The following is a 25,328-nucleotide window of genomic DNA, read 5'->3' on the forward strand; positions in this document are numbered from 1 at the left end:
GAGTTTGAGTGGGCACAGACACATGCTTCTATCTCCTCATGTAAATTGGAGGCTACTACAAGAACAAAGACAAGAATTTGATTCTCTGCATGGAGTTTGATGACAAGCATAGGAAGAGATGCAGAGATGTGGTGGAGAGATGTCAGCAGAACCTAGCAAGGTGTAACAAGATAAAGCTACACCTCAACTGTCTCAAAACTGATATGGCATGGATGGGGTGCCCAGGCTTCCTTTTGGCCCCCACTGGACCCCAGATACTCTCTGAAAGCAGGACTTGCTGTGTCACAGGAAAGCAAGTGAAGTAACTCCATAGGGAGATGGGTACATACGAACCAGATAAGAGGACCATGTTTCCTCTGCTGACACCTGGGACTATATCAGTTCTGAGGGTTTTCAAATCAGCCTGGATGAAACGAGGAGGAAGCTCAAAGATTGAACTTTGACCAGAAACTGGGTTAAATGAGTCCTCATTTGACAGAAAACAAACACAAATATACACACACAAAAAGAGGAAAGAAAAGAAAACCTCAGTATACACTAATGAGATTTCTTTTTTTTTCTTTTGTAATGCTATGAATTTTATTTTATACATTTAAAAGCATAATTCTGAGAAGAGTCCATGGCGTCACCAGACTGCTAATGTGGTTTGTGGCTCAAAAACAGTTAAGAACGCTGACCTCAAATTTGTCTCACTCTTCTGTGCTCTGTTAATTCAGAGCATTCATGTGGTCCATTATACTTTCATACCAAAGCTTGTTTAGATTCGGGTAGTACAAATTAGCTTCTCTAGGGCTTCTCTTCATGGACCTCCTGGATATTGTGAGTTCCCTTTGAGTAGGTAGGAATGTTTCCTACCATTCTTGTACTTGGCTTCTGCATTTCTTCTTTCACTCCAATTGTCTAATCCTGTGTTTCTACTGTATTAGACTCTCCATCCTTTTCACCGGCAGAATAAAACCTTATATTTCTCCCCCTGGATATTTCAGTAAGTATCGAGTTTTTTGGACCCCAAACTCTGATTTTTTGAATGAGTTTTGCAACTTTCTGGCTCAGTCCGGGGAACTCCATTTCCTCTCCCTCCCACCAGTATAAGCATTCAGGGGCCGAGATTTCATTTTTGATATACCCAACTTTTGGTGATCCATTTTGTTCCTGCTACAGTAAAACTATGGTGTCAAGCTTGAAAGTCAAACCTGTAACCTGACGAACATATGTTGCCAAACAAACTTAGTACATCATCAAGTTCTGTCCCACTTCTCATAAGCTCTGGGGCCATGGTCAAGAGACTGAAATGCTCTGAATCTCAGATTCCTGCTCTTTGGGATGATACTGATAGTACACATCTCATAGGATTGTTGTAAGGATTAAATAAAATATAGCATGCAAAGCAAGTAGAACAGTGCCTAACAAGAAAGTCCATATTTCTCTGGAATATCGTGCATGTCTCTGTCACATTCACATCAAGTGTGTGTTAAACAAGAAAATTCTGGGCCCCCAGCCACACTCTAAAACAAACATCTCTGGGATGTGGGACCAGATATCTCTATTTTAATAACCCCAGGAACCTAACATGCACTAAAGTTTGAAAACTCAGGGTAATAAACTGTTGATTATAATCAGCTTCAAAACATCTACCAGTGATTTTAGGAATCTCTTGCAAAGTTTTCTTGCAAAGTTTCTTGCATTTCTTACAAAGTTTCAAAATTACTGACATAAATTTAATCACAACATCCTTGTAGTATCTTCTTAATACCTGTCTACACTGTAGTGATAGCTCCTTTTTTACTTCATATAGGTTATTTTTGGCTTTTTTTCCCGTAGTCAGCATCATCAGAGATTTACCTATTTATTAAACCTTTTTTTCAGTATGTTTTAAAATGTATTAATTTCTGCTCTCATTCACTATGACTAATCACTCAGTTGCTCCACAGTTTTGGATTTAATTACAGGTTCTTTTTCAAATCTTTTGAGGTGGATGTTTAGAGCATCAAATTTTAGCCTTTCACTTTAAATATATATTTTGCAAAGCTCTACATTTTTCTTTGAGCACAGTTTAAAATCCTAACTGTAGTAATAACAGTCCCAGAGCTCAGATTATGATATAATAAATGTTAAAATTGGAGGGAATAGCGTCGGGGGAAATGTTTTTTAATTTCCATCTGCCATAAAAGAAAAAATCAAAATATTATCTCTGATTATAGGCTTTGTAAATAAAATAAAATTTTGTATTACTTAACAGAGATTCAAATTACCCAGAGTAACTTAACAAAAAATAGAAAACCTAAAGAGCCCTATGTCCATTCAAGAAATTTAAATTTTTTAAAAAATTAAAAAAAAAATTAAATTAAAATTATACAACTTCCCATACACGAACTCCAGTCCCATACAGTTGCACTCTTGAATTCTATTTAAAGAAGAAATAATATCAATCCTATGCAAAGTTTTTTGGAAAACAGAAGAGGAGGGATGATTTCACAATTCATTTTATGAAGCCACTATAAGCCAGATACTGAAACCAGAAAAAGTCAATGCAAGAAAATAAAATTCCAGACAGATATCTTTCATGCATATAAGTACAAAATCCTTTTAAAAATTAGAAAATGGAATATTAAAGTAGTACTTAACAAGATAATACACTCTGATCAATATTGGTATGTATGCCAGAAATGCAAAAAAAATCCCAGAAATCAACCATTATGTGTCACTACATTAATAGGTCAAGGGAGAAGATCAAATGATCATTACAATTGATCCATAAAAAGCATTTGATAAAATGCAATATGCATTTATGAAAACAACTCTCAAAAACCTAGGAATAGAAGGGACTTTTGGAAACTGATGGACATCAATGTAAAACCTTCAGAAAATAGAATTCTTGAAGGTAAAATATTGAATGCTTTCCTTGTGAGAAAAGGGAAAAGATATCCTCTCTCACCACTTCTATTCAATATTCTACTTACTCTACTTAAGGTCCTAATTTGTGTGATATGACAAGAAAAGAAACTAAAATTATGAAAATTAGTAAGAAAATAAGAGGTTAAGATAGTGTACCTTGAAAACGCTAAGGAATCTGTGAGAAAACAACTACAACTACCTGAATTCAGTGATGTTGCAGGATAAAAAGTTAATATGTATGTATTTATATGTATATATGTGTGTATAAATATTATATAGATATAACTTATCTATATAAATATAACATTTACACACATATATATCACATATATATTATCAGTGAACAATTACAAATATGATAGTATCATTTATAATACCATTTTTAAAAATCACATACTCAGAGATAAAATCAGCAAAGACCTCTACCGTGAAAACTAAATACTGCTGAGAGAAATGAAAAGACATCTAAATAAATGTAGTGATAAGCCATTCATGATTGGAATAGTCAATACTGTTAAGATGTCAGTTCTCCTTACAGTAACCTATTGATTCAACACAATTCCAATAAAAATCCTGAAAGCCAGGCATTTTTTCTAGAACTTGACAAGTTAATTTTAAAGTGTATTTGGAAGGCAAAGGACCAACACTAGCCGAGTTATCTCAAAAAGGAAGAACCAAGTTGGAATGTGTACCCTTTCTAATTTCTGGACTTATTATAAGTGACAGTAATCAGGACAGGATAGACAAATAGGTCAGTGGAACAGAACAGAAAGAAAATGATCCACATATATGGATCAGTAATTTTTGACAAGGGCACCAAAGCCCTTTTTCATAAGCTTATTGGTCATTTTGATGAGAAAAGGAATATTTATTTAATAAATAGTTTTAGACTGACTGGATATCTATATAGGAAACAATGAACCTTAACCCCTACCTCACACCATACTCAAACATCAATTTAAGGTGGATGCAAATTTAGGGTAGGCTAAGATTTCTTATATAAAACACTGAAAAAAAAACTGTAAAAAGAAATAATTCGGGCTTCATCAAAATTCAAACCTATGCTCCTCAAAAAACACCATCAAAAAAAGTTAAAGGGAAATAAAAAAAAAATAAAAATGGAATGCCACAAACTGGAAATAAATTAGTGCCGTGCTGAGCTTCTGGCTCACAGGAGGCTACTAAAATAGGCAAAAATAACCTACAGTGTTAGAAATCAGATCAGTAGTTGCTTCTGGGGGCCATGGGCAGCTGGAAAATAGCATAAGGGAACTTTCTGAGGTGACAGAAAAGTTGTGTCTTGTGCATTTGTCAAAACTGAATAAACATAAATAAGATATGAACATTTCATTGTGCTTCAATATACCAGTTACTGTAAAAAATAAAATGCTAAAACTGCTATGAGCGGGTAATATAATATTTAACCTTTCAGTAACAAAGGACTTATTAGAAAAATTAAAACTATTTTCCATTTTATGGCCATAAATACCATAAACAAAATTAAGGAAACCTGAGATGAAGTCTTTGTCATAAACATGGTAGGAAAAATTTGTAGTATATAGAATTCTTAAAATCAACAGAGAAATAGTAAACCTAGTTTAAAAATCTGGCAGAGGACATTTATGTAAAATGAATATTTAAAATATGTTTTTTTAATTGGAATATGGATTGGTAAGGAATTTCTGGAAAGCAATTTGGCAGTGTGTGGTTCTTAAAAGAGTTTATGGCATTTAATCCAATAATTCAGATCTTAGTACCCAATGTAATTTAATCAAGGGTATTAAAATGATCCAAAATGTATATATAAGAATAAAGTAAACCCTATGACTCAATACAAAATGAGTGAATTTTTAGCAAATTAAGCTGAAAGTTGGTTATTTTCTTATAGCCTAATTTATATCAGATAAGTTGACTTAACTTCAATATTCATCAAATAGATAATTATTAAATGAAATATGGCATAGCTATACAGTAGAAATTATATCCCCAAGGAATCCTTAATAGCACCTGAAAATTTTATACTATAGTAAAGGCAATATAAAGGGTTCAGTACTTTATATTCTGTATGATAATAAGTACAATATATGTGAATATGTTTGTATATTAAGATACACATTACTTTAACAGATTATCTCTATACAGTATAATAGCAGTTGAATTTTTAATGATTTTCTGTATTTACTACAATGAACATGATTTACTTGGAAATGCAGATAAAATGCTGTCAACAGTAATTTTTTTGTAAAAAAATAAATTAGTTCCTGGGGGATTAAAAGATATTACTGGGTTTTTTTTTAAAGTGCTGCCATTTGATATAAGAATTGCAAGGATTCCAATTCACAGTGTCCATTGAGCAAATGGCACCTGGCAACTGCATTTATTGCTATTGTCACGTTATAATAAAATAAATTTTGACAAATTTCAGTACTCTGGTGGAAATGGAGTCACAATTTCTGAAGAGTTCCACAAATTTTGACACGCATAAATCATGTTTTGTTTCATTGCTGGCTTAATTGCATTATACAGATCTCAGGATGTGTCTAAATGTGCAAATATCTGCTTTCTCAGTGTGGCTCCATTTCTAAGGCTGCTGAAATTGAAGGCTGACCACTGCAATATCCCAATATTACAGCCATTTGGAGACAAGAATGTAAAGTTCAGAATGATCTTGAAATATCGCATTATTTTCTGAGTAGTATCTGGTTCTGTTGAATTTTGTGGCACTTCATATGACCATTAAAAACAAAGCATATTGTATCAAACAATGGGGTGAACCTAAATTCAAAATTGAGATGAATACTCATTAATAAATTCCAACACTCCCAAGCATGCATTTAGTTTTTCAAACACCAGATTCTTGTGGACTTACTAATTAGTGGTTAATATTAGACCAATAACTCTGGTCCTTTGACTAAATAACATTTAGTAGACTGTTTATTAATTTAGTATTAATATTAAAATTTCATGTGTGGAATTGGTATGTAACAATTGTTAAATATAGAGCCTAGAGCGGGACTTTCTTGCTGTCTCAGAAATGTACTGCAGCCCCAGATTGGTGGATAATGGGTGAAAAGCACCATGAAATTCTAAAGAGCAGGCTGGAAGATTAATTGAGGAGGATTCTCTCATAGGAGAAGAGCAGAAAGGAGGGGGTCTGTCCCCCTCCAAGCACAATGAAGGGGGAAAGGCAAGAGAACCACTCATAGAATTTGGATTGTTCACCAGATGGGGAGGTTGATCTCTCACCCAGGCTGCCAGAGCTGTAGAATCATCTAGTCCTGACCAGGCTGGTTCCAGAGCAGTGTGCACGAGAGTATAGGGGACAACCTGAGTTTAGAGGTGTAGTGGTTATTCTTCTCACCATGATGAATCTGCGAGCAGGATACAGGATGCGGCCACAGCTGTTGATGGTGGCTAAATAAGGAGATAAAGGTCATCAACTGGACAACGCTCATTTCCACATTTGATGGGACAAATAAGTTTGGGTCTTTTAATGAATTAGCTGCAGTAATAAATTTAACTGAAAAGATGTCTTCCGTAACTATCAATATTCTGATCACATGAAATTTTGAGAAAAATATTGAATTATCTTGCTATAAAATAATTTGTTAAATCTTTAAAATTATTTTGACCAGTAAGTTGTATGTAGAGTGAGTTTTACTTTATGGAAACACTGGTTGATAGAAACAACTAAGTGAAATTCAAAATTATACATCGTCCAATCTTTCATTTAGAGCTATTTTTAATCATTACATAACCAGATATATGTATATAAATATTAACTTTAAGTTATTTAATTTAATAATATCTAAATATTTTAATTAATGAACTTTAACAAATATTTAAGTCTCTACTATATGGAAGACCCTGGAATTGAAACTCAGAAAATTAGGGATGTCACCAAATTGCTAAAGAACACTTTTCTTATTGTGGGGCTTCTCCTTTTGAGCCATACTTGGATTTTAGGAAGAGAAGGTAAAAGTATGACTTTACACTCACCCACTTAGCTGAAGTTATTATAAAGTTTAACCTCTCCCCATGGAAAACCTGATGGTTTTAATATTTATGAAGCTCTTATTTTTCAGATATTTAGGTGTAATACTTAGTTCCATGTTCCATCCTTTCTTTTGACCCAACCTTCAGACCCACAACTTCTGAAGTATCAGGAGAAGTAGGATAGACAGAGGGGGATAGACTGCTCAGCAATCAGCTTAACAGCTAAAACTTACAGGACCTTCTGTGAAAAAAGAATGGACTGGCATCCAATAGACATTTCCCAAATTTATTTTAATTAATCAGCTAATATACACAAGATGTATTTTATATTCATGCAATCACAGATACTGAGTGTTTACTAAGAGGTAGATTCACAAAATTATTCAATACATAAATTCCAGAAGTCTGTTTTTTTTAATATTTCAATTTATTATCAAGGAAACTTCGCTGAGCTGATATGTCTGTTTTTCAGCATGGTTCTCCTTTAAAACCAGTGTTCCATCTCTTCTGTTACAAGATGGAAATTACCAAGAAACTGGTTGAAGGGTTCATCATCCTTTTGTTCTCTGTTCATTTATTTCTAGTCACTGGAGGGTATTTTGCTTCATGTCAGAAACCTCATCAGTTATCCTCTGCTTCCTGCTGCAGCTGCAAGCTCCACTTACCTCCACTTGCCAGGCTCCAGCTAATATTATATTGGGTTAGTTCCTGCCCTAAACAAGATCTATGTAAAACCTCACTGGCTGAGAAGGGAAGGTCTCCGTCCTTCTCAGGGTCTCCCACATATCACCTGGGGTCTCACTATCCCTTTTCCAGGACCATTTCTCCTGAGTGTAGCTACCCTTTCTCGCCAGATCTTGTCCAATTCAATTTGACCAAACCTTGTTTTGTAGCCCCCTCGAGACTGTTCTTGTGGTTGTGACCTTAACCCTGTGTCAAGGCCATTTGGGGCATGGTCTCTTCCTTTGGACCTCTTAATCCAGCCCTAGAGTAAAACTGCCCTGGTAAGTGCAACTGCAGATTCAACAACAGTAAGCATCTTTGTTGGACAGAGCAATTCATCTTATAAATATTTCACCTTGTTATTGTTTTGACCATTTAAAATAAAATTATGTTTTCTCATATATCTATCAGCCATTATACAAACCTAAGTTTTACCAAAATACAGTTTTATGGGCAATGTGTTTGGGATTTTTCACTCTAGAATTGTATAGTTTATATGTGTGAACACATTTAAAACTAATATTTTTTACATAACCTTTCAAAAATTTATTTCTTCACACATTCACCAGTCTTCACAGGACTTTATATTTTATTCATGTTTCAGGATATTGTTATCATTATTTAGACAGCTAGTTTCTTTTCTAATTCTTTTGGCTATTTGGAACTCTGCTGTTTAGTGCTTCTTTATGGTGTTTTTATTGTTATTGTTGATGATCTCAAAAGGACATACTTGGAATATACATATCTTGCTGAATTGTAAACTATCTTTCATATACCCCCTTTCTTTCTATGCCTCTCTCCCTTCTTTATCCCAATTGGCATAAGAACTCTTTCTTAACAAGTCAGTCATGAGTCAGTTGAGATAGGATTAATTTATTTGAGCAGAGATTAGGAAACAATTTTGAATAAAATGTGCTGATTTGCTCCACTGGAACATAGCATCACTTTTCAAAAGCATTCCTCATGGTTTCTCGGATGCTGCTACTTCCTTGGCAATATTTTTTTTTTTTTACAACTTTATTGGAGTATAATTGCTTCACAGTGGTGTGTTAGTTTCTGCTTTATAACAAAGTGAATCAGTTATACATATACATCTGTTCCCATATCCCTTCCCTCTTGCGTCTCCCTCCCTCCCACCCTCCCTATCCCACCCCTCCAGGCAGTCACAAAGCTCAGATCTGATCTCACTGTGCTATGCGGCTGCTTCCTTGGCAATATTTTTAAATGAGTTTCACAAATCGACACTTATCAAAGTGTGGTCCCCAGAGCAGCAGCATTAACATCTCCTAGGAACAAGTAGAAATGTAAATTATCCAGCCCTGGCGTAGACCTACTGTATCAGAAACAATAACGGTGGAGGCAAGCCAGCCATCTGTATTGAAGCAAGCCCTCCAGGTAATTTTGATGCACACTGAAACCTGAAAACCAGTACGCTAGGCAGTAAAACCCAAATGCAGTTTCTTAAATAAAAAGGTGACATGATCAGAGATTGGTTTAAAAAACCTGCCTGATAGAATTATTTCACAGAGGTAAATATTTTTAAAAGTCATTTTAATGGAACCAGTTTTAACTATTTCATATTGAAATGATCCAATGGAAAACATAACAAGTTTTAGTAAAACAATGTGTTTTGTGTTACTAAGGGCATAAAATAATTTCTTCATAGCAAACGCAGAAACCTTCCTTCCGTTAAAATGGAATTCAAAGAAGTATAATTTGCTAGATGACTTGATGTGCTGCCCTTATCTTTATGTGCCTGGTTTTCTGCTGGATTAATTAGCCTACGTTTTCATTGAATCTCAAATCCTTGGAAATTAGCCATTAGAGGAAGATAAATTTTGAATATTTAAAAATTGAAAATAAAATTGTTTAAGGTAATTCCTTTCTTAAGATAGAAGAAATAGCATCAAAAACAAGGTAGGAGCATTCTAAACCATAACAAGAAGGGGTTACTTGAGTTGCCAGGTTAAAAAAAAAAAATGTGGGAAAGTAGAAGGCAGGCCAGAGAGAAGGGATCCAGGTATGGTTCACCTGCTTTGTGCTGTCTAGAGGTGGCCCTGGAAGGACTCCTTAGGGGAGTTATCCCATCACTCTGAATTTGTTCGTAAATGAGCCTCAAAGACTTTGGTGTGTAGAGCCCTATGTCATGTGACTCATAATAAATTCATGTATTAATTATTTTCCAGCTTTCTCCAATGGCTGTTGTGATGACTGTACTTTTTCTGTGTTTATTACTGTTAGGTTTTATCTGCTAACTTTAGAGCACGCAGACATTTCTCTGAAAACATTATGGTTCTTCTGGGTCCTCTGAAATACTCTCTAGGTTATGTGCAACCTTTCATGGAACATCCATTTGAAGGACACTCTATGTCAGGATCATTTTCTTGTATGCTCCGTTTTTTCAGTTACAAACAATGGGTGTGAATATCAAGGGTCAGTGCAGTCTTAAGCAACAGTAAGATTGTTTAATGATGTTTATTATTTCAGTATTTTTTTTAAAGTGTTGTTATTTCTTGGCATTTTGGCAGTGAGTCTTCCGATGCTCTCTTCAGACTCCGGGATTGATGGAAAGGAAAGAATTTAGAGGACTGTTTCACTTTTCGCTTTTATAATGACAATATTTTCCCTATGCACAACATATGCCACTGACATGGTTAGTTCCAACTGTAGAAGCTGAACTTCATCAAAAGTGTCTTGAGCAAAGAAAAGAATATTGCTGTTCAGGCATTAACTGTAGCCCTGAGTCACTCTGTTGGGTCCAAGTTTCATTTATATTCTCATATTAGATCATACCCTTTTGATTTACTTGTAATTCCATTGGAGAGGGAACTGTGCTGGGAAAGTGAAGGATGTATTTAATGCTGCACGTAGATACTTGCACACAAGAATTTTAAGGTTTATGGAACATGTATGTGTCTATGTAGATATAGATACAGCCTTTTATTGCACATAATTAATGGGACAATGTTCTTCATTTTTCAGCTATAGAATTTATCTCACTTTGCCTTTTCTTTGGGAAATAATTGTGAAACTATATACATATTACTTTCATGGGTCAACAACCTAAGTAGAATATTGAATCATTAGATTATTTTTGGTCCCAGAATATCTAGGCACTTGAACATAAATATTGTCCATATGGTTATTAAGTTTCAAGCTGCCGTGCTTAAGTTAAATATAACTGATTTTGCATCAGAAAATCCTTGCTTTACAAAGTACCTGCCACTGAAAAGATTCTATTATACGGACAATTCCAGCTCAGTACCAGCAAACATACAGTGTTTAAGATTGTAGCATCATGATGGATGATAGCACATTTCTAAACATCTCAATCCTTTACAGACTGCAGCTGCACAGTTATGCCTCTCAAAATAATTCATGCAACAGCACTGCCTTTAAAGCACTATTCACAATTAAATTCAAACTCACAAAGATGTATCTGCCAGTAATTCTTAAACTTTTTGTTATCACGACTCATTACTTTTTTGGAATTTCTCAATTCTTGCAGCCCATATTCATCGTGGGATATATTTATTTCCTTCATACAATTAACTAATATTTATTGATCATTTACTATAAACCAAGAATACAGTGCTAGGAACTAAGGATACTTTATAGGACACTTTGTAGGTCATACCAAGTTCTTTACTTCCTGGAACTTACCAACTAACCTTATTTTTCAAAATAAAGTCATCTAATGCATTTAAATGGAGATCAAGGGCTGCAGGATTTTGTGGTAAATCCTTTGAGATACATGAAAAGTTATAAAGCAAGGTTTGGAATCATTGACGAATAATCAGATTTTCAATTTCAAAATATCCAGGAATGAAACAGTTATGTGCTTTTATTTTGCATATCAAAACAATGTCTGAAGTTCTGCTGAAGGCCATAATGAATGTCTGCAATTATTATAAGCTGAATTTGACCATGAATATTCTGTGCTTTGAGAGTCAGTCTGAGTGGGCATTAAATACTTCATGCCTCAAAGGTAAAATTGAGTAAGTTTTTGTGTAAGTTACAGAAGACATTCCTCGCAGAAATTATTTCTATGACATCCAGTTAAGATTATGTGAAGAAGTGGACAGTTATGCCATTTGGGCAGACTCCAATTAGTTTTTTGCCCTTACGGTCCCACTGTACAATTTAACCATTTAATCCCCACCATAGAGAATGCATGCAACAAAAACTTGAAGAATGAGTGAATGGATTAATGATTAAGAATACTCTGGGTTTTCCTGGTGGTGCAGTGGTTGGGAGTCCGCCTGCCGATGCAGGGGACACGGGTTCGTGCCCTGGTCCAGGAGGATCCCACATGCCGCGGAGTGGCTGGGCCCGTGAGCCATAGCCGCTGAGCCTGCGTGTCCGGAGCCTGTGCTCCGCAGTGGGAGAGGCCACAACAGTGAGAGGCCTGCGTACAGCAAAAAAAAAAAAAGAATACTCTAACTCCTTTTCCCATACAATAGAAAAAGGTAGTGTTTCACAGTATATATCTATGTTACCAAGGGACACAGTAACACCTTCTGAAGGCTGTAGGTAGGTATACAAATTCATACAGTGCTGCCATAAAAAGTTACACCTCTTTTGGCTTCATTTTCTCCATCCCTTGTTTCTTTGCAGAACGATTCAATGTGTATCTTATGCCTACACCAAATCTGGACATTTATGGTGAATGTACAATGCAGATCACTCACGAGAATATCTATCTCTGGGATATCCACAATGCCAAGGTCAAGCTGGTGATGTGGCCTCTCAGCTCACTGAGGAGATATGGGCGGGACTCAACATGGTTCACGTTTGAGTCAGGAAGGTAAGCTTTGAGCACAGAAGCCACAGGCAGGAGGTCGCGGCCCTCCTGGAGCAAAGGTTCTGTCCCGCAGTGCCCAGGGTGGCCGTTTCATTTCCATGAAGGGTAGAGATCACCAAATATATATCAATAATTTCTTCACATTCTTACTGATAATCTGACTAAAATTGTGTTAATTCTATGGCAGGTTAAGTACCCCATTCAAATAATTCCCGTCTCTTACTCTGGCATCAAACCAGTTTCATAATTATCTTTATCCTACAAGATCTTTGTGAAATTATTACAATATTATATTTGGGGTTCATCCTCCTATATTTTTGGTGCAATAGGATCTCCATAAAATTCAACATGTCCTTGCCAGCATTATAATTGTGGGTTTTTTTTAAAGGAAAATATTTTGAAAGGAGTTTTATATAAAATTGCTTAAATACTACCTTTTAGGTTTGAGATAAGTTAATGCAATATTAATTTACCCGGATGTTTATGTTAATAACATTAATTAAGTATTATTAATTCAGAATGACTGAAAAAAATGTTGGCAAATCCATAGTTTATGAAATGTGTAATTCAGATTTTAAATGTAGTATGTCAAGACAAATACATTGGTTTCTTGATCACAGCATATGGTTGGAATCCATATGTCTAAAATGAATGCTTGCTTCACAATCATTATTCACAGGTATGGGTTTAGACGTGAGCTTCAACCAACTGAATCAACGTCATTATGCTCTGACCCCTTTGTGATATTGTTGTCACACATCCAAGACAAGACTTAGGGCTAGGGATTCTATATAAGAGATGTTTAATGTATTCACACTTGGGGACATGATTTATCACATTCTAGAAAGGAATCTGTGGCCTTATAAGGTAATTACAGTGAAGTCACTATGTGACTAGATAGATAAATTATAATAGTTATACAACAGAATATTACCTACCCATGACACACAACTTGGATGAATCTCAAAAACATTGTTGTAAGCATTATGTGTAATTCCATTGGTAGGAAATTCTACAACAGACCAAACTAATTTACAGTGACAGAAAGCAAATGAATGGTTGCCTAGAATTGGGGATAGGGAGAGAATGGACTCTAGGAAACACAAAGGAACTTTGGGGGTGGTGAAAATGCCCTGTATCCTGACTTTTGTCAAGAGCCATGGAACTGTTTATAAATATTGGTGTGCATTGTTATATGCAAATTATCCCCCAGTGTTTTTAATGTGAAAAGAAAAAGTGGGGAAAGAAAGTTGGAGGGGATTTACTATTCTTATTTTATATACTTTCCCACTGTTTGAGGTTTGACAATGAGCATTTGTTACTTTTACAACAAAACACTTCCTCTGGAAGGAATGGGGCCAAGGAAGGGGAGAGAGCCCCAGGCATTTTCGGGAGAGGGGGTCTTGAAGCTGTGAGATACAGCCAGGCCTTTATTCCTAGGTAGGCACAGTAAAGTCAGAAGTATGTTTTCATAACCTGAGCAGGCTTTGCACTTTTTACATTTTTCTTGTAAGTCTCCATTTTTTAATACTTTATATCATCTGATTAAAAAGTTAACCCAAACTTTTGAGGGAGTAACTGGAAAGAAAAACTTAAAATCACTCATAATTTCTCCATCTTGAGAAAATGGCTTTTAATATTTTGGTTTACTTCTTTCCAATATATTTTAAAATCAGCATATTTTCACTTAACATTATATTGAGAAGTAATCTCTGAGTCCTTTAAAATCAAGATTTTTGTGGTCATATGGTATCTGAACATATGGCTGTACTATCATTAATTTAATATTAGGGTGTTTCCAGAATGAACTAGTATAAATAAAGCCACACTGACGGACCATCTGTGAAAAGATGTGCAAATATCTGATCATTTTCTTAGCAGAGCCTTTTTCAAGAAGAATTACTGGGTCAAAAGCTGTGAACATTTTCAAGGTTCTTCACAATATAGCAAATTGCTTTCAAGGGAAGTAATATCAATTCACACACCCTCTAAGGGTGCAAAAGAGAGTGATCTTCTTGACCCCATAACCACAGCATTAAAATGATGATTTAAGATGTTTCTATTTTGATAGAGGACTTAGATATCTTGTTATTTTTTTTCTTTTCTCCTTTGTTTCTTTATGTTTGGAGGTGTGTCCTTGTGTTCATTTCTATGTTTTTCCTTCTTTGAATTTTGGGTGTCCTTTGCCCTTTAATAATTGGGCTACTGACCATTATTCTGTGTGTCTAGTTTGTAAATTCCAGAAGATCTCACTCTTATTAAAGGTAGCCAAGGGCAGAAGGTTTTGTCCATGTGTGATCCAGAAAAATGAAAGCAGGACGCTGTGTTCCCTAGGTCAGGACTGGGAGAAGCTGGGAGGGGAATGGTATGGGTGATGACAAGTGACAATTTAAAGGAAAAATTGACAGGTAAGGCCCGACCTGTCATCCTAGTGAACCTTGAGCTGAAGAATGACATTTTCTGCGTTTTATTTTACTAGCTCTTTGTACAAGGCACATCATTTGGAAGCAGTTTCTAGCCATTTATTTATACCACTGCATGTACTGGAATGTAATAAAATTGGATGTCAAAATAGTCTTTTTTCTACTGACAGGCTTTTTGCAAAATTCACTTTAAATTCTACTGTACCAATAAAAGATAAGAATAGACAGTAAAAGTGGAGCAAGGTCATTCTTTCTGGAGGAGCATACCTCATACATCCTCACATTCATACCCCATACATGTGAGGACAGAGAGCAAGCGAGGACCAGGAAGCATTCACTGGGAGCTGTCCTCAAAGGGGCGCAGCCTGGGGAGATGAAGTCATAGTCCCCTGCCTGCTCAGAGGAATTGCTCTTTTTTTTAAATAAATTTATTTATTTATTTGTTTGTTTGTTTGTTTGTTTGATTATTTATGGCTGCGTTGGGTCTTCGTTGCTGTGAGCGGACTTTCTCTAGTTGTGGTGAGCGGGGGCTGCTATTCGTTGTGGTGCGTGGGCTTCTCATTGCGGTGGCTTTTCCTGTTGCGGAGCAGGGGCTCTAGGTGCGCAGGCTTCAGTAGTTGTGTCTCGCAGGCTCCGTAGTTGTGGCTCGCGGGCTCCAGAGCGCAGGCTCAGTAGTTGTGGCGCACAGGTTTAGTTGCTCCACGGCATGTGGGATCTTCCTGGACCAGGGATCAAACTCATGTCCCCTGCATTGGCAGGTGCATTCTTAACCACTGCACCACCAGGGAAGTCCCAGGAATTGCTCTTTTACCGTAAAGATTTTAAGTTTGTATTTTAAGAATGAAAACAACCAATTTGTCATGCAAGATTATTTAATCAAACAATCAAAAAAGATATCCAAACCTGCAGAGGAAGTCATAGGATTCATGATTATGTGCAGTTTTATCCTGTGAAAGACAAAACCACTTTTTTAACTGCTGATATGGCTTTTTCACTTCACATAACCTCATAAATATTGTAAGCAAAACTAAGGATGAGCTCAAATGCCTGCATAACAAAATTCAAGTGAGCCCTGAATCCTTTTTTATAAAATGATTGTTCAAAACATAACCTCCCTATTCAGCACAATGCTTAATATAACACAATCAGTGCTTAAAATATATGTCTTACTAACTTTGATAATATTATCCCTATTGAGAAGCCTGGGGAAAATCTGGTTACAGATTTTTAACAATTGGAAATATAAGACAATACGGTTCCCATAGGAAGATGGTTAATGGAAGCAAATGCTCTATGTGCTATAATCAAGGATTTTGTGATGTCATAGTGAGGCTTATTCTGTCCTTAAACCTTTTTTGATCAGTAATACAGAGAGAAATCCTTCCTTCTCTAATGTATGACCAGTTAGTTAAAATAAAAGGTAAGGCAGAGAGTTTTTAAATGTGATACCAAAGCATGATTACTCCCCCCAAAAAAGATAATTTGACTGTAGCAAAATTAAGAACTTGCCTCTGCAAAAACACTTTTAAGGGAATGAAAGGCAAGACACTGATCTAGAGAAAATATTTGGAAGTCACATATTTGACAGTGCACTTGTATCCAAAACATACAAAGAACTTCCAACTCAAAAATAAGAAAAACTACAACCCAATTTTAAAAATAGGGAAAAGATTCAAGCAGAAACTTCACCAAAGAAGACATATGATTGATCAATTATCACAGTAAAAGATTCCAAACCTAATTATTCATTAGGGAAATGCAAATTAAAACCACAATGAGATACAATTATATATCTATTCTAATGGATATAATTAAAAAGGAAAATCTGACAATATCAAATGCTGACAAGGATGCACAGCAGATGAAACTCTCCTATAATGTTGGTGGGAATGCAAAATGGTACAGTGATTTGGAAAGGCACTTTGACATTTTTAAATAAACCTCAACATACACTTAAGATATGATCCAGCAATCCTGCTTCTTGGTATTTCCTCATGAAAAGTAAAAATATATATAGGTTCATACCAAAACCTATACATGAATGTTGCTAGCCACTTTATTCATCATTCCCAAGAACTGAACAAACGAAATACCCTTCACTGAATGAATAAACAAACGGTGATAAATCCATAGGGTGCTACTTAGCAACATAAAGGAGCAAATGACTGATACACACATGACAAATATATCACAGATTCGTTGTTCTAAGTGAAAGAAACCAGATCCAACAAACAACATATTCTGTGATGCCATGTATATGGGGAAAAAAAGCTATAAGTTTAGAAAAGAGACCAGTGATTGCCAGAGGGTAGGGTGTAGAAATGAATTGACTAACAAAGCAAAAACATAAGGGAAATTTGGGAGATGGTGGAACTGTTCTTTATCCTGATTGAGGTGGTGGATATGTAATTCTGTACATTTGTCAAAACCCAGAGAACTGTTTGGCACAAAGAATGAATGTTACTATGTGGAAATTTTTAGATTTAAAAATAAATTTTAAAAAAGGAAAGAGTTCACATATATAGCCAAATGACTTTTGGCAAGCCTGCCAGGACCTTTCAATGGTGAAAGGACAGTCTTCAACAAATAGTGCTGAAAAAATTGTATATCCACGTGCAAAGGAATGAAGTTGCTCCCTTACTTACCACCATATTTCACAAAAATTAACTCAAAGTGAATCAAAGACCTAAATGTAACACCTAAAACTATAAGACTCCTAGAAGAAAACATAGATCAAAACTTTACGACTTTGGACTTGGCAATGATTTCTTGGATATGACACCAAAGGCAGCAAAAGAAAAAGTAGACAAATTGGACTTATTGAAAATTTAAAGAATTTGTGCATCAAAAGACAATATCAGCAGAGTAAAGAGGCAACTCATGAAATGGGAGAAAATATTTACAAGTCATATATTTGATAAGGGGTTAATGTCCAGAGTATAGAGAGAACTTCTAAAAATCAATAACAACAAAAAAAATCTAATTTAAAAATAAGCAAAGGACTTAAGTAGACATTTCTCCAGAGAAGATATACAAATAGTCAATAGTGTATGAAACGATGCTCAGTGTCACTAATTTTTAGGGAAATGCAAATCAAAACTGTGATGAGAGGCCACTCACACCCATTAGGAGGACTACTATCAAAATAATAATAATAAGTGTTGGTAAGGGTGTGGGGGAGTTGGAACCATTGTGCACTGTTGGTGGTTATGTAAAACTGTAGAGCCCCTGTGGAAAACAGTATGGCAGTTCCTCAAAAAATTAAAAATAGGGTTACCATATATGATCCAACAATTCCACTTATGGGTGTACACCCAAAAGAATTGAAAGTAGGGTCTCAAAAAGATATTTGTACACTAATGTTCATAGAAGCGTTATTCACAAGAGCTAAAACATGAAAGCAACTCAAGTGTCCATCAATGGATAAATGGATTTTTTAAATGTGATATATACATACAATGAAGATTATTACGCAGCCATAAAAAGGAAGGAAACTCTGACACATGCTGTAACATCGATGAAACTTGAGGACACTATGCGAAGTGAAATAAGCCAGCCACAAAGAGTAAAGTACAGTATGATTCGACTTACCTGAGGTACTTAAAGTGGTCAAAATCATAGAGACAGAAAGTAGAATGGTGATTGCCAGGAGCTAGGAGGAGAGGGGATGGACAATTATTGTTGAATGAGTATAGAGTTTCAATTTTACAAGATGAAAAGAGTTATGGGGATGGACAGTGATGATGGTTTCACAATATTATAAATGGATTTAATATCACTAATCTTAAAAGCGGTTAAGATAGACCACACAATATTGAAGGAAAAGAACTGAGTGAAAAGACCAATACTACCAGACTTCAAGACATAACTATAAATCTACTGTCATGAAGACAGTGTAGTATTAGTGAAGAACACACAAATAGGCCACTGGATCAGAATAGAGAGCCCAGAAATAGGCCCTGATAAGTAAAGTCAACTGATCTATGACAAAGGAGCAAAGGTAATACAATGGAGAAAAGCTAGCTTCTTCAACAAATAGTGCTGGAAAAACTGGACATTCACATGCTAAAAATAATTCTAGACACAGACCTTACACCCTTGACAAAAATTAACTCAGAATGGATCACAGACCTAAATGTAAAATGTAAGACCATAAAAATCCTAGAATATAACAGAGGAGAAAACCTACATGACCCTGCATATAGTGATGACATTTTAGATACAACACCAAAGTCATGATCCATTAAGGAATTAACTGATAAGCTGGACTTCATTAAAATTAAAAACTTCTGCTCTGCAAAAGACTTCTCAATGAGAAGACAAGCCACAGGCTGGGAGATCATATTTGAAAAAGATACATATGATAAAGGACTTTATCCAAAATTACAAAGACTCTTAAAACTCAACAGTAAGAAAGCAAAAACCCAATTAAAAAATGAGCCAAAGACTTTGACAAATAACTCGTCAAAGAAGATATACAGATGGCAAATAAGTACACCATATATCATCAGGGGAATGTAAATTAAAATAACAATTAGATACCACTATACACCTGCTAGAATGGCCAAAATCTGGAACACTGACAACAGCAAATGCTGGAGAGAATGTGGAATAAAAGGACTTTTCATTCCTTGCTCATAGGAATGCAAAATGGTGTAGCCACTTTGGAGGACAATTTGGTGGTTTCTTATGAAACTAAACATATTCCTACCATACAATATAGCAGTCAGCCTCCTTGATATTTACCCAAAGAAGTTGAAAACTTATGTCCACACAAAAACCTACACATGAATGGTTATAGCAGGTTTACTCATAATTGCCAGAGCTTGGGATCAACCAAGATGTCCTTCAGAAGGTGAATGAATAAACTGTGTTGCATACAAATAATAGAATACTAGTCAGCCCTAAAAAAAAATGAACTATCAAGTCATGAAAAGATGTGGAGGAACCTTAAATTGCATACTGCTAAGTGAAAGAAGCTAATCTGAAAAAGCTACACACCTTATGATTCTAACTATATGACATTCTGAAAAAGCAAAACTGAAGACAGTAAAAAAGATCAGTAGTTGCCAAGGGGTTCGGGGATGGTAGAGGATAAATAGAGCACAGAAAATTTTTAGGCCAGTGAAAATACTCTGGATGATACCATAATGATGGATACACATCTTTATACATTTGTCCAAACGCATAGGATGTACAACACCAAGAGTGAACCATAATGTAAACTCTGGACTTTGGGTGATTACGATGTCAGTGTAGGTTTATTAAGTACAACAAATGTACCACTCTGGTGGGAGATGTTGATAATGGAGGAGGCTATTCATGTGTGGGGGAAGGTAGTTGTCAAACCTCTGTACTTTCCCTTTAATTTTGCTGTGAAACTAAAAACTACACTAGAAAATGGTCTTAATAAAAAAAAGTTATGTTGAATAACTTAAATGTATACAAGTTCTATTGTTCTTATACCTCAGTAAAGCTGGAAAAAATAAATCTTGTACGTGGAAGTGTTGGAATATATTTTTGTTCTAAATTTTACACACCTATTGTTCCCTATAATCTAATACCTTGTAATGGTATGATAAATTTCTATCATCTATTAGTACAGTTGTCCATCGGTATTTGTGGGGGCTTGGTTCCAGGACCCCCTGTACATAACAAAATCCAAGGATGCTCAAGTTCCTCATATAAAATGGTGTAGTACAGTTGGCTCTTTGTATCCACTGGGTTCTGCATCCTCGAGGATGGATTTGAAGGACCAACTGTAACTGTGGCTGGAAACAACGGACATGCAGCACACAGATATTTCCTTTGACTGTGCCATGAAACATGAGACACATCAGCAAAGCTGTATGAAGATGGAAGAACATGTGTTTTTGCAGCACTATTAGATTTGGGTTAAAATACTTGTTCTTCTATGTATTTCGTCAAATTGGTTTTCATTCTTGTGTCTTATACCCTTTATTTGTGACCACAAGGACTGAAATATTACTTTGTATCCTTTTGTGATGTCTGAGAATTAGGCAAGGTTTGGAATGTATTCAGTGCTCAAAAAATACTAGTTTTTCCCCCTTTTTAAAATCTCTTCTATCTTTTATTTATGAAAATTGAAATTATTTAATAAATTTATAGTTTTTTAAAAGTCAGATGGTCAGTAAGCTATAATAAAATGGTGAAAGTCTAAGCAAATAAAAAACTAAAAATATGAAAGAAAAATGTTTTGAAACAGCTGATGTTGACACAATTTCAATTTCCTTCACAACATGTAAAGTATTATTTGTCTGTACTCTTCTACAGTTGCTAAAAAAAAGATAATTCTGAATTTTTTAAGTTTAGTGAAATACAGCCCTAGCTGAAATGCACTCACAAATTACTAGCATGACCACGTGTATATAATATGCTGTTTGCCTGTAACAGGTAAAGATACTGATGAATTCAGTGTCTTGAGTGAGTGGTAGGTTTACTCCTTTGACTAATTAAGGACTAAAATATTTTCATTTGTATGGGAATTATTTTAGGTTATGGCTATTTAATTAAAAATAATCATTTCAGCACTCATTGCTTGTGCTCACTGGTGGATTTCTAGCCTCGCAGTGTCCTGAGGCTTATGCCCGTGCTTATCACCAGCATTAAAATAAATGAACCCGAAGTCATAAGACTGGTCTGGAGTGGCAACATTAACTCACTTTGAAAATTCCTCTTAAAGCTTTCATAAGCCAGTCTAAGAAACTGCAATTAACAGTGATATGTGCATCTCCTCTGTAGGTGACCACTTCCCCAGAAAGAGTCCCTTTGTATATCTATATTCAGCACATTTGTTAAAATACAGTCTCTATTTTTTAATTACACTCTGGGCTGATACTATAAAATCATGTCCTGGTGTTTTAGCTTTTTTCATAGAAGAATGTTGATTTCCTCAAAGCAAAGGATCCTTTTTGATTACCAGTATTGCCGTATACAGTGTAGGGCATGTGAAATAGGTGTTTGATGAATTTAATCATCTTTTGTAAATGTGTTACATCTGATAGCTTTCAAAGCTCTTGCTATTACAGGCACACAGCTTATGAAAGTGGCCCAACATACAGTCACATCAAAAATAATAAAATATCTATGAGTAAATCTGCATAAGGGGGTAAACTTGGAAAACTATGAGACACTGATGAAAGAAATTGAAGACAACACAGATGGAAACATATACCGTGTTCATGGATTGGAAGAATTAATATTGTTAAAATGACCATACTACCCAAGGCAATCTACAGATTCAATGGAATCCTTATCAAAACACCAAGGGCATTTTTCAGAGAAATAGGACAAATAATTTTAAAATTTGTATGGAAATACAAAACCCAAAATAGCCAACACAATCTTGAGAAAGAAGAATAGAACTGGAGGAATCATGCTCCCTGACTTCAGATTATACTACATAGCTACAGTAATCAAAACAGTATGGTACTGGCACAAAAATAGTTACATAGATTATTGGAACAGAATAGACAGCCCAGATATAAAGCAACACACCTATGGTCATTTAATCTATGACAAAGGAGGCAAAAATATACAATTGAGAAAAGACACTCTTAGTGGTGCTGGGAAAACTGAACAGCTACATGTAAAAGAATGATATTAGAATGTTCTCTAATGTCATATACAAAAATAAACTCAAAATGGATTAAAGACCTAAATGTAAGCCCAGAATCCATAAAACTCCTAGAAGAAAACATAGGTGGAGCACAGTTTGGCATAAATTGTAGCAATATATTTTTTTGGATCAGTGTCCTAAAGCCAGGGAAATAAAAGCAAAAATAAACAAATGGAACCTAATTACAGGTAAACTTAAAAGCATTTGCACAGCAGAGGAAACCATCAACAAAACAAAAGGACAACCTACTGAATGGAAGAAAATATTTGTGAATGATATGACTGATAAGGGGTTAATATCCAAAATAATAAGCAACTCATACAACTCAACATCAAAAAACAAACAACACGATTTTTAAAAAATGGGCAGAAGACCTGAATCAACATTTTTCCAAAGAAGACATACAGATGGCCAACAGGCACATGAAAAGATGATCAACATCAATAATCATTAGAGAAATGCAAATTGAAGACACAATGAGATACCACTTCACACCTGTCATAATGACTATCATCAAAAAGACCATAAATAACAAATGCTGGCAAGGATGTGAAGAAAAGGGACCCTTATACTCAGTGGGAATGTAAATTGGTGCAACCGCTATGGAAAACAGTGTGGAAGTTCCTCAAAAACCTAAAAATAGAACTACCATATGACCCAGCTATTCCACTCCTGGGTATTCAAAAAAAAAAACCAAAAACATTCATTTGAAAAGATATATGCACCTTAATGTTCGTAGCAGCATTATTTACAATTGCCGACATATGGAAGCAACCTAGGTGCCCATCAACAGATAATTGGATAAAGAAGATGTGGTATATATATACAGTGGAATATTACTCAACCACAAAAAAGAATGAAATTTTTCCACTTGCAACAACATGGATGGACTTGGAGGGTATTATGCTAAGTGAAATATGTCAGACAGAGAAAGACAAATACTGTATGATATCACTTATATGTGGAACCTAAAAAATAAAACAAACTAGTGAATATAACAAAAAAGAAACAGACTCACAGATATAGAGAACAAACTAGTGACTACTGGCGGGGAGGGGGCAAGGGGAGGGGCAAGATAGGGGTAGGAGATTAAAAGTTACAAACTACTGTGTATAAAATAAATAAGCCATGAGGATATATAGTACAACACAGGGAATATAGACAGTATTTTATAGCAACTATGAATGGAATATAACCTTTAAAAATTGTGAATCATTGTGTTGTTGTACACCTGAAACTTAGTGTATATCAACTGTACCTGAATTTTTAAAAAAATAGTCAAAAAAGTGGCTGGACAGAGCTTCCTTGCCCCTTCCACCATGTGAGAACAGGTGAAAAGAGAGTGTCTATGATTAAGTAACCTCTCACCAGACACCACATCTGCCAGCTCCATGATCTTAGACATCCCAGCCTCCAGAACTGTGAGAAATAATTTTTTGTTGTTTATAAGCTACCCAGTCTGTGGTATTTTGTTAAAGCAGCCCAAAATGGACCAAGACATCTGCTACTCTGTTTATTTGAAATTATTAACCTGGTTAAAGATAGCCCACAACTTCACTAGATAGATATATCTAAAATTTAAATCTATGTTTACTTTCATGCATTAAAAGCACCTCCCTACTGCCTATAACATAAAGACGAAGTTTTTTCGGCATGGCCTATAAAACACTCCTGGTTCTGAGCTTTTTTTGCCTTTTCAACAAACTCTCTGCTTATGTCCTGCTTACTGCTCTAAACTCCAGCATCAAGTAACACGTAATGAAGATCATCTAAGCTTTGCCCGTGCTGTCCATCCATCCTGAACACCCTGCCACCTCCCACTGTCCTCCCACTTTAGCTCATATCATTCCAACTCATCTTTTATGATTCCAGTTGCAGATCGTCTCCTTCAGGAAAACTCCTAAGTCCCTAAAATTGGATTCAATGGCCTTTTGCCCAAACAGTACTGCTCTCCAAGTATCTCATGCTCCCCTACATTTCCCAACACCCAGGGCAGTCTGGGGCGCCACCTGGCTAGCTCCCAAGTAAGGGTTATGAACACAAGTGATCTGTGTTTAAGCTAATGCACTTATTTCCTATGCCAATGTTTGTCCTGCTTGCCCAGGATAGATGCCCAGAACCAAAGTGGACTAGTATGAGTGAGAAATTCCTGCTGCATTAAACCACTGACACTTTGTTTGTTATTTAAGGATGTCTATTTGATCCTGATAGAAATTGATAGCAGGAAGAGCGCCGGCTGCAGTAATAAATAAATAAATAGCCCTAAGATCTGTGGCACTGAAATCATGGTTGTGCCAGGGATAAAGGAGAGGGATGTGGAAGCTGGAGAAGAGATGTCATGCAGTTGATGAGATGCTGGGCAAAGCTCTTGCCTCTGGGTGAAACGTGTGATAACTTGCCAGGCCAACTGCATGTGTAATGAGCTTCTGGATTGTAAGACCAAATACAAATTAAAATTAAGAGACTTCATTCTCTGTTGAAAGTGGGCGGAAAGATTGCTCTCCCCTCCCTTTTTCTTTGAACTTACTTACTTTAGAAAATGTAAAATTGTAAGTACTTTCCTCTATTTGAAATGCATATAAATCCTTCGGAAAATGAAATAGGTCTTTTGTCAGCTTTAAGAACCAGGAGTGCCCTTCTCTCTCTCGGGAACTCAGGAACCACTTCTTAAACATGAAAGGAGAGAGTGCCCCTAACCCCCAGTTTCTGTGGGAGAGTAGGAGCCTAACGTCAGTGGTGCTTGGCTCCAGATTGCAAAACTGCCTCCTGTCATAAAGGTGTGAGAAGTTTGTTTTTCCTCTAGATAAAACCAAGTAGCTAGTTTAGGTAGTCACTCCAGTTACCAGGT

At 35.7% G+C, this 25,328-nt stretch overlaps 1 protein-coding gene across 2 annotated transcripts in view; it reads left to right on the forward strand.

Annotated features, from left to right (window-relative positions):
- DOK6 (docking protein 6) overlaps positions 1–25,328 on the forward strand; it is a 419,379-nt gene that overhangs the window by 258,878 nt on the left and 135,173 nt on the right. For both annotated transcript variants that reach the window (XM_082641623.1, XM_082641622.1), the window contains exon 5: positions 12,232–12,421. In XM_082641623.1, coding sequence (XP_082497749.1) covers positions 12,232–12,421 — 190 coding nt within the window. The remainder of the gene's footprint in view (positions 1–12,231; positions 12,422–25,328) is intronic.

Source organism: Mesoplodon mirus, assembly GCF_964341445.2.
Source record: "Mesoplodon mirus genome assembly, chromosome: 13".
Lineage (NCBI taxonomy): Eukaryota > Metazoa > Chordata > Mammalia > Artiodactyla > Ziphiidae > Mesoplodon > Mesoplodon mirus.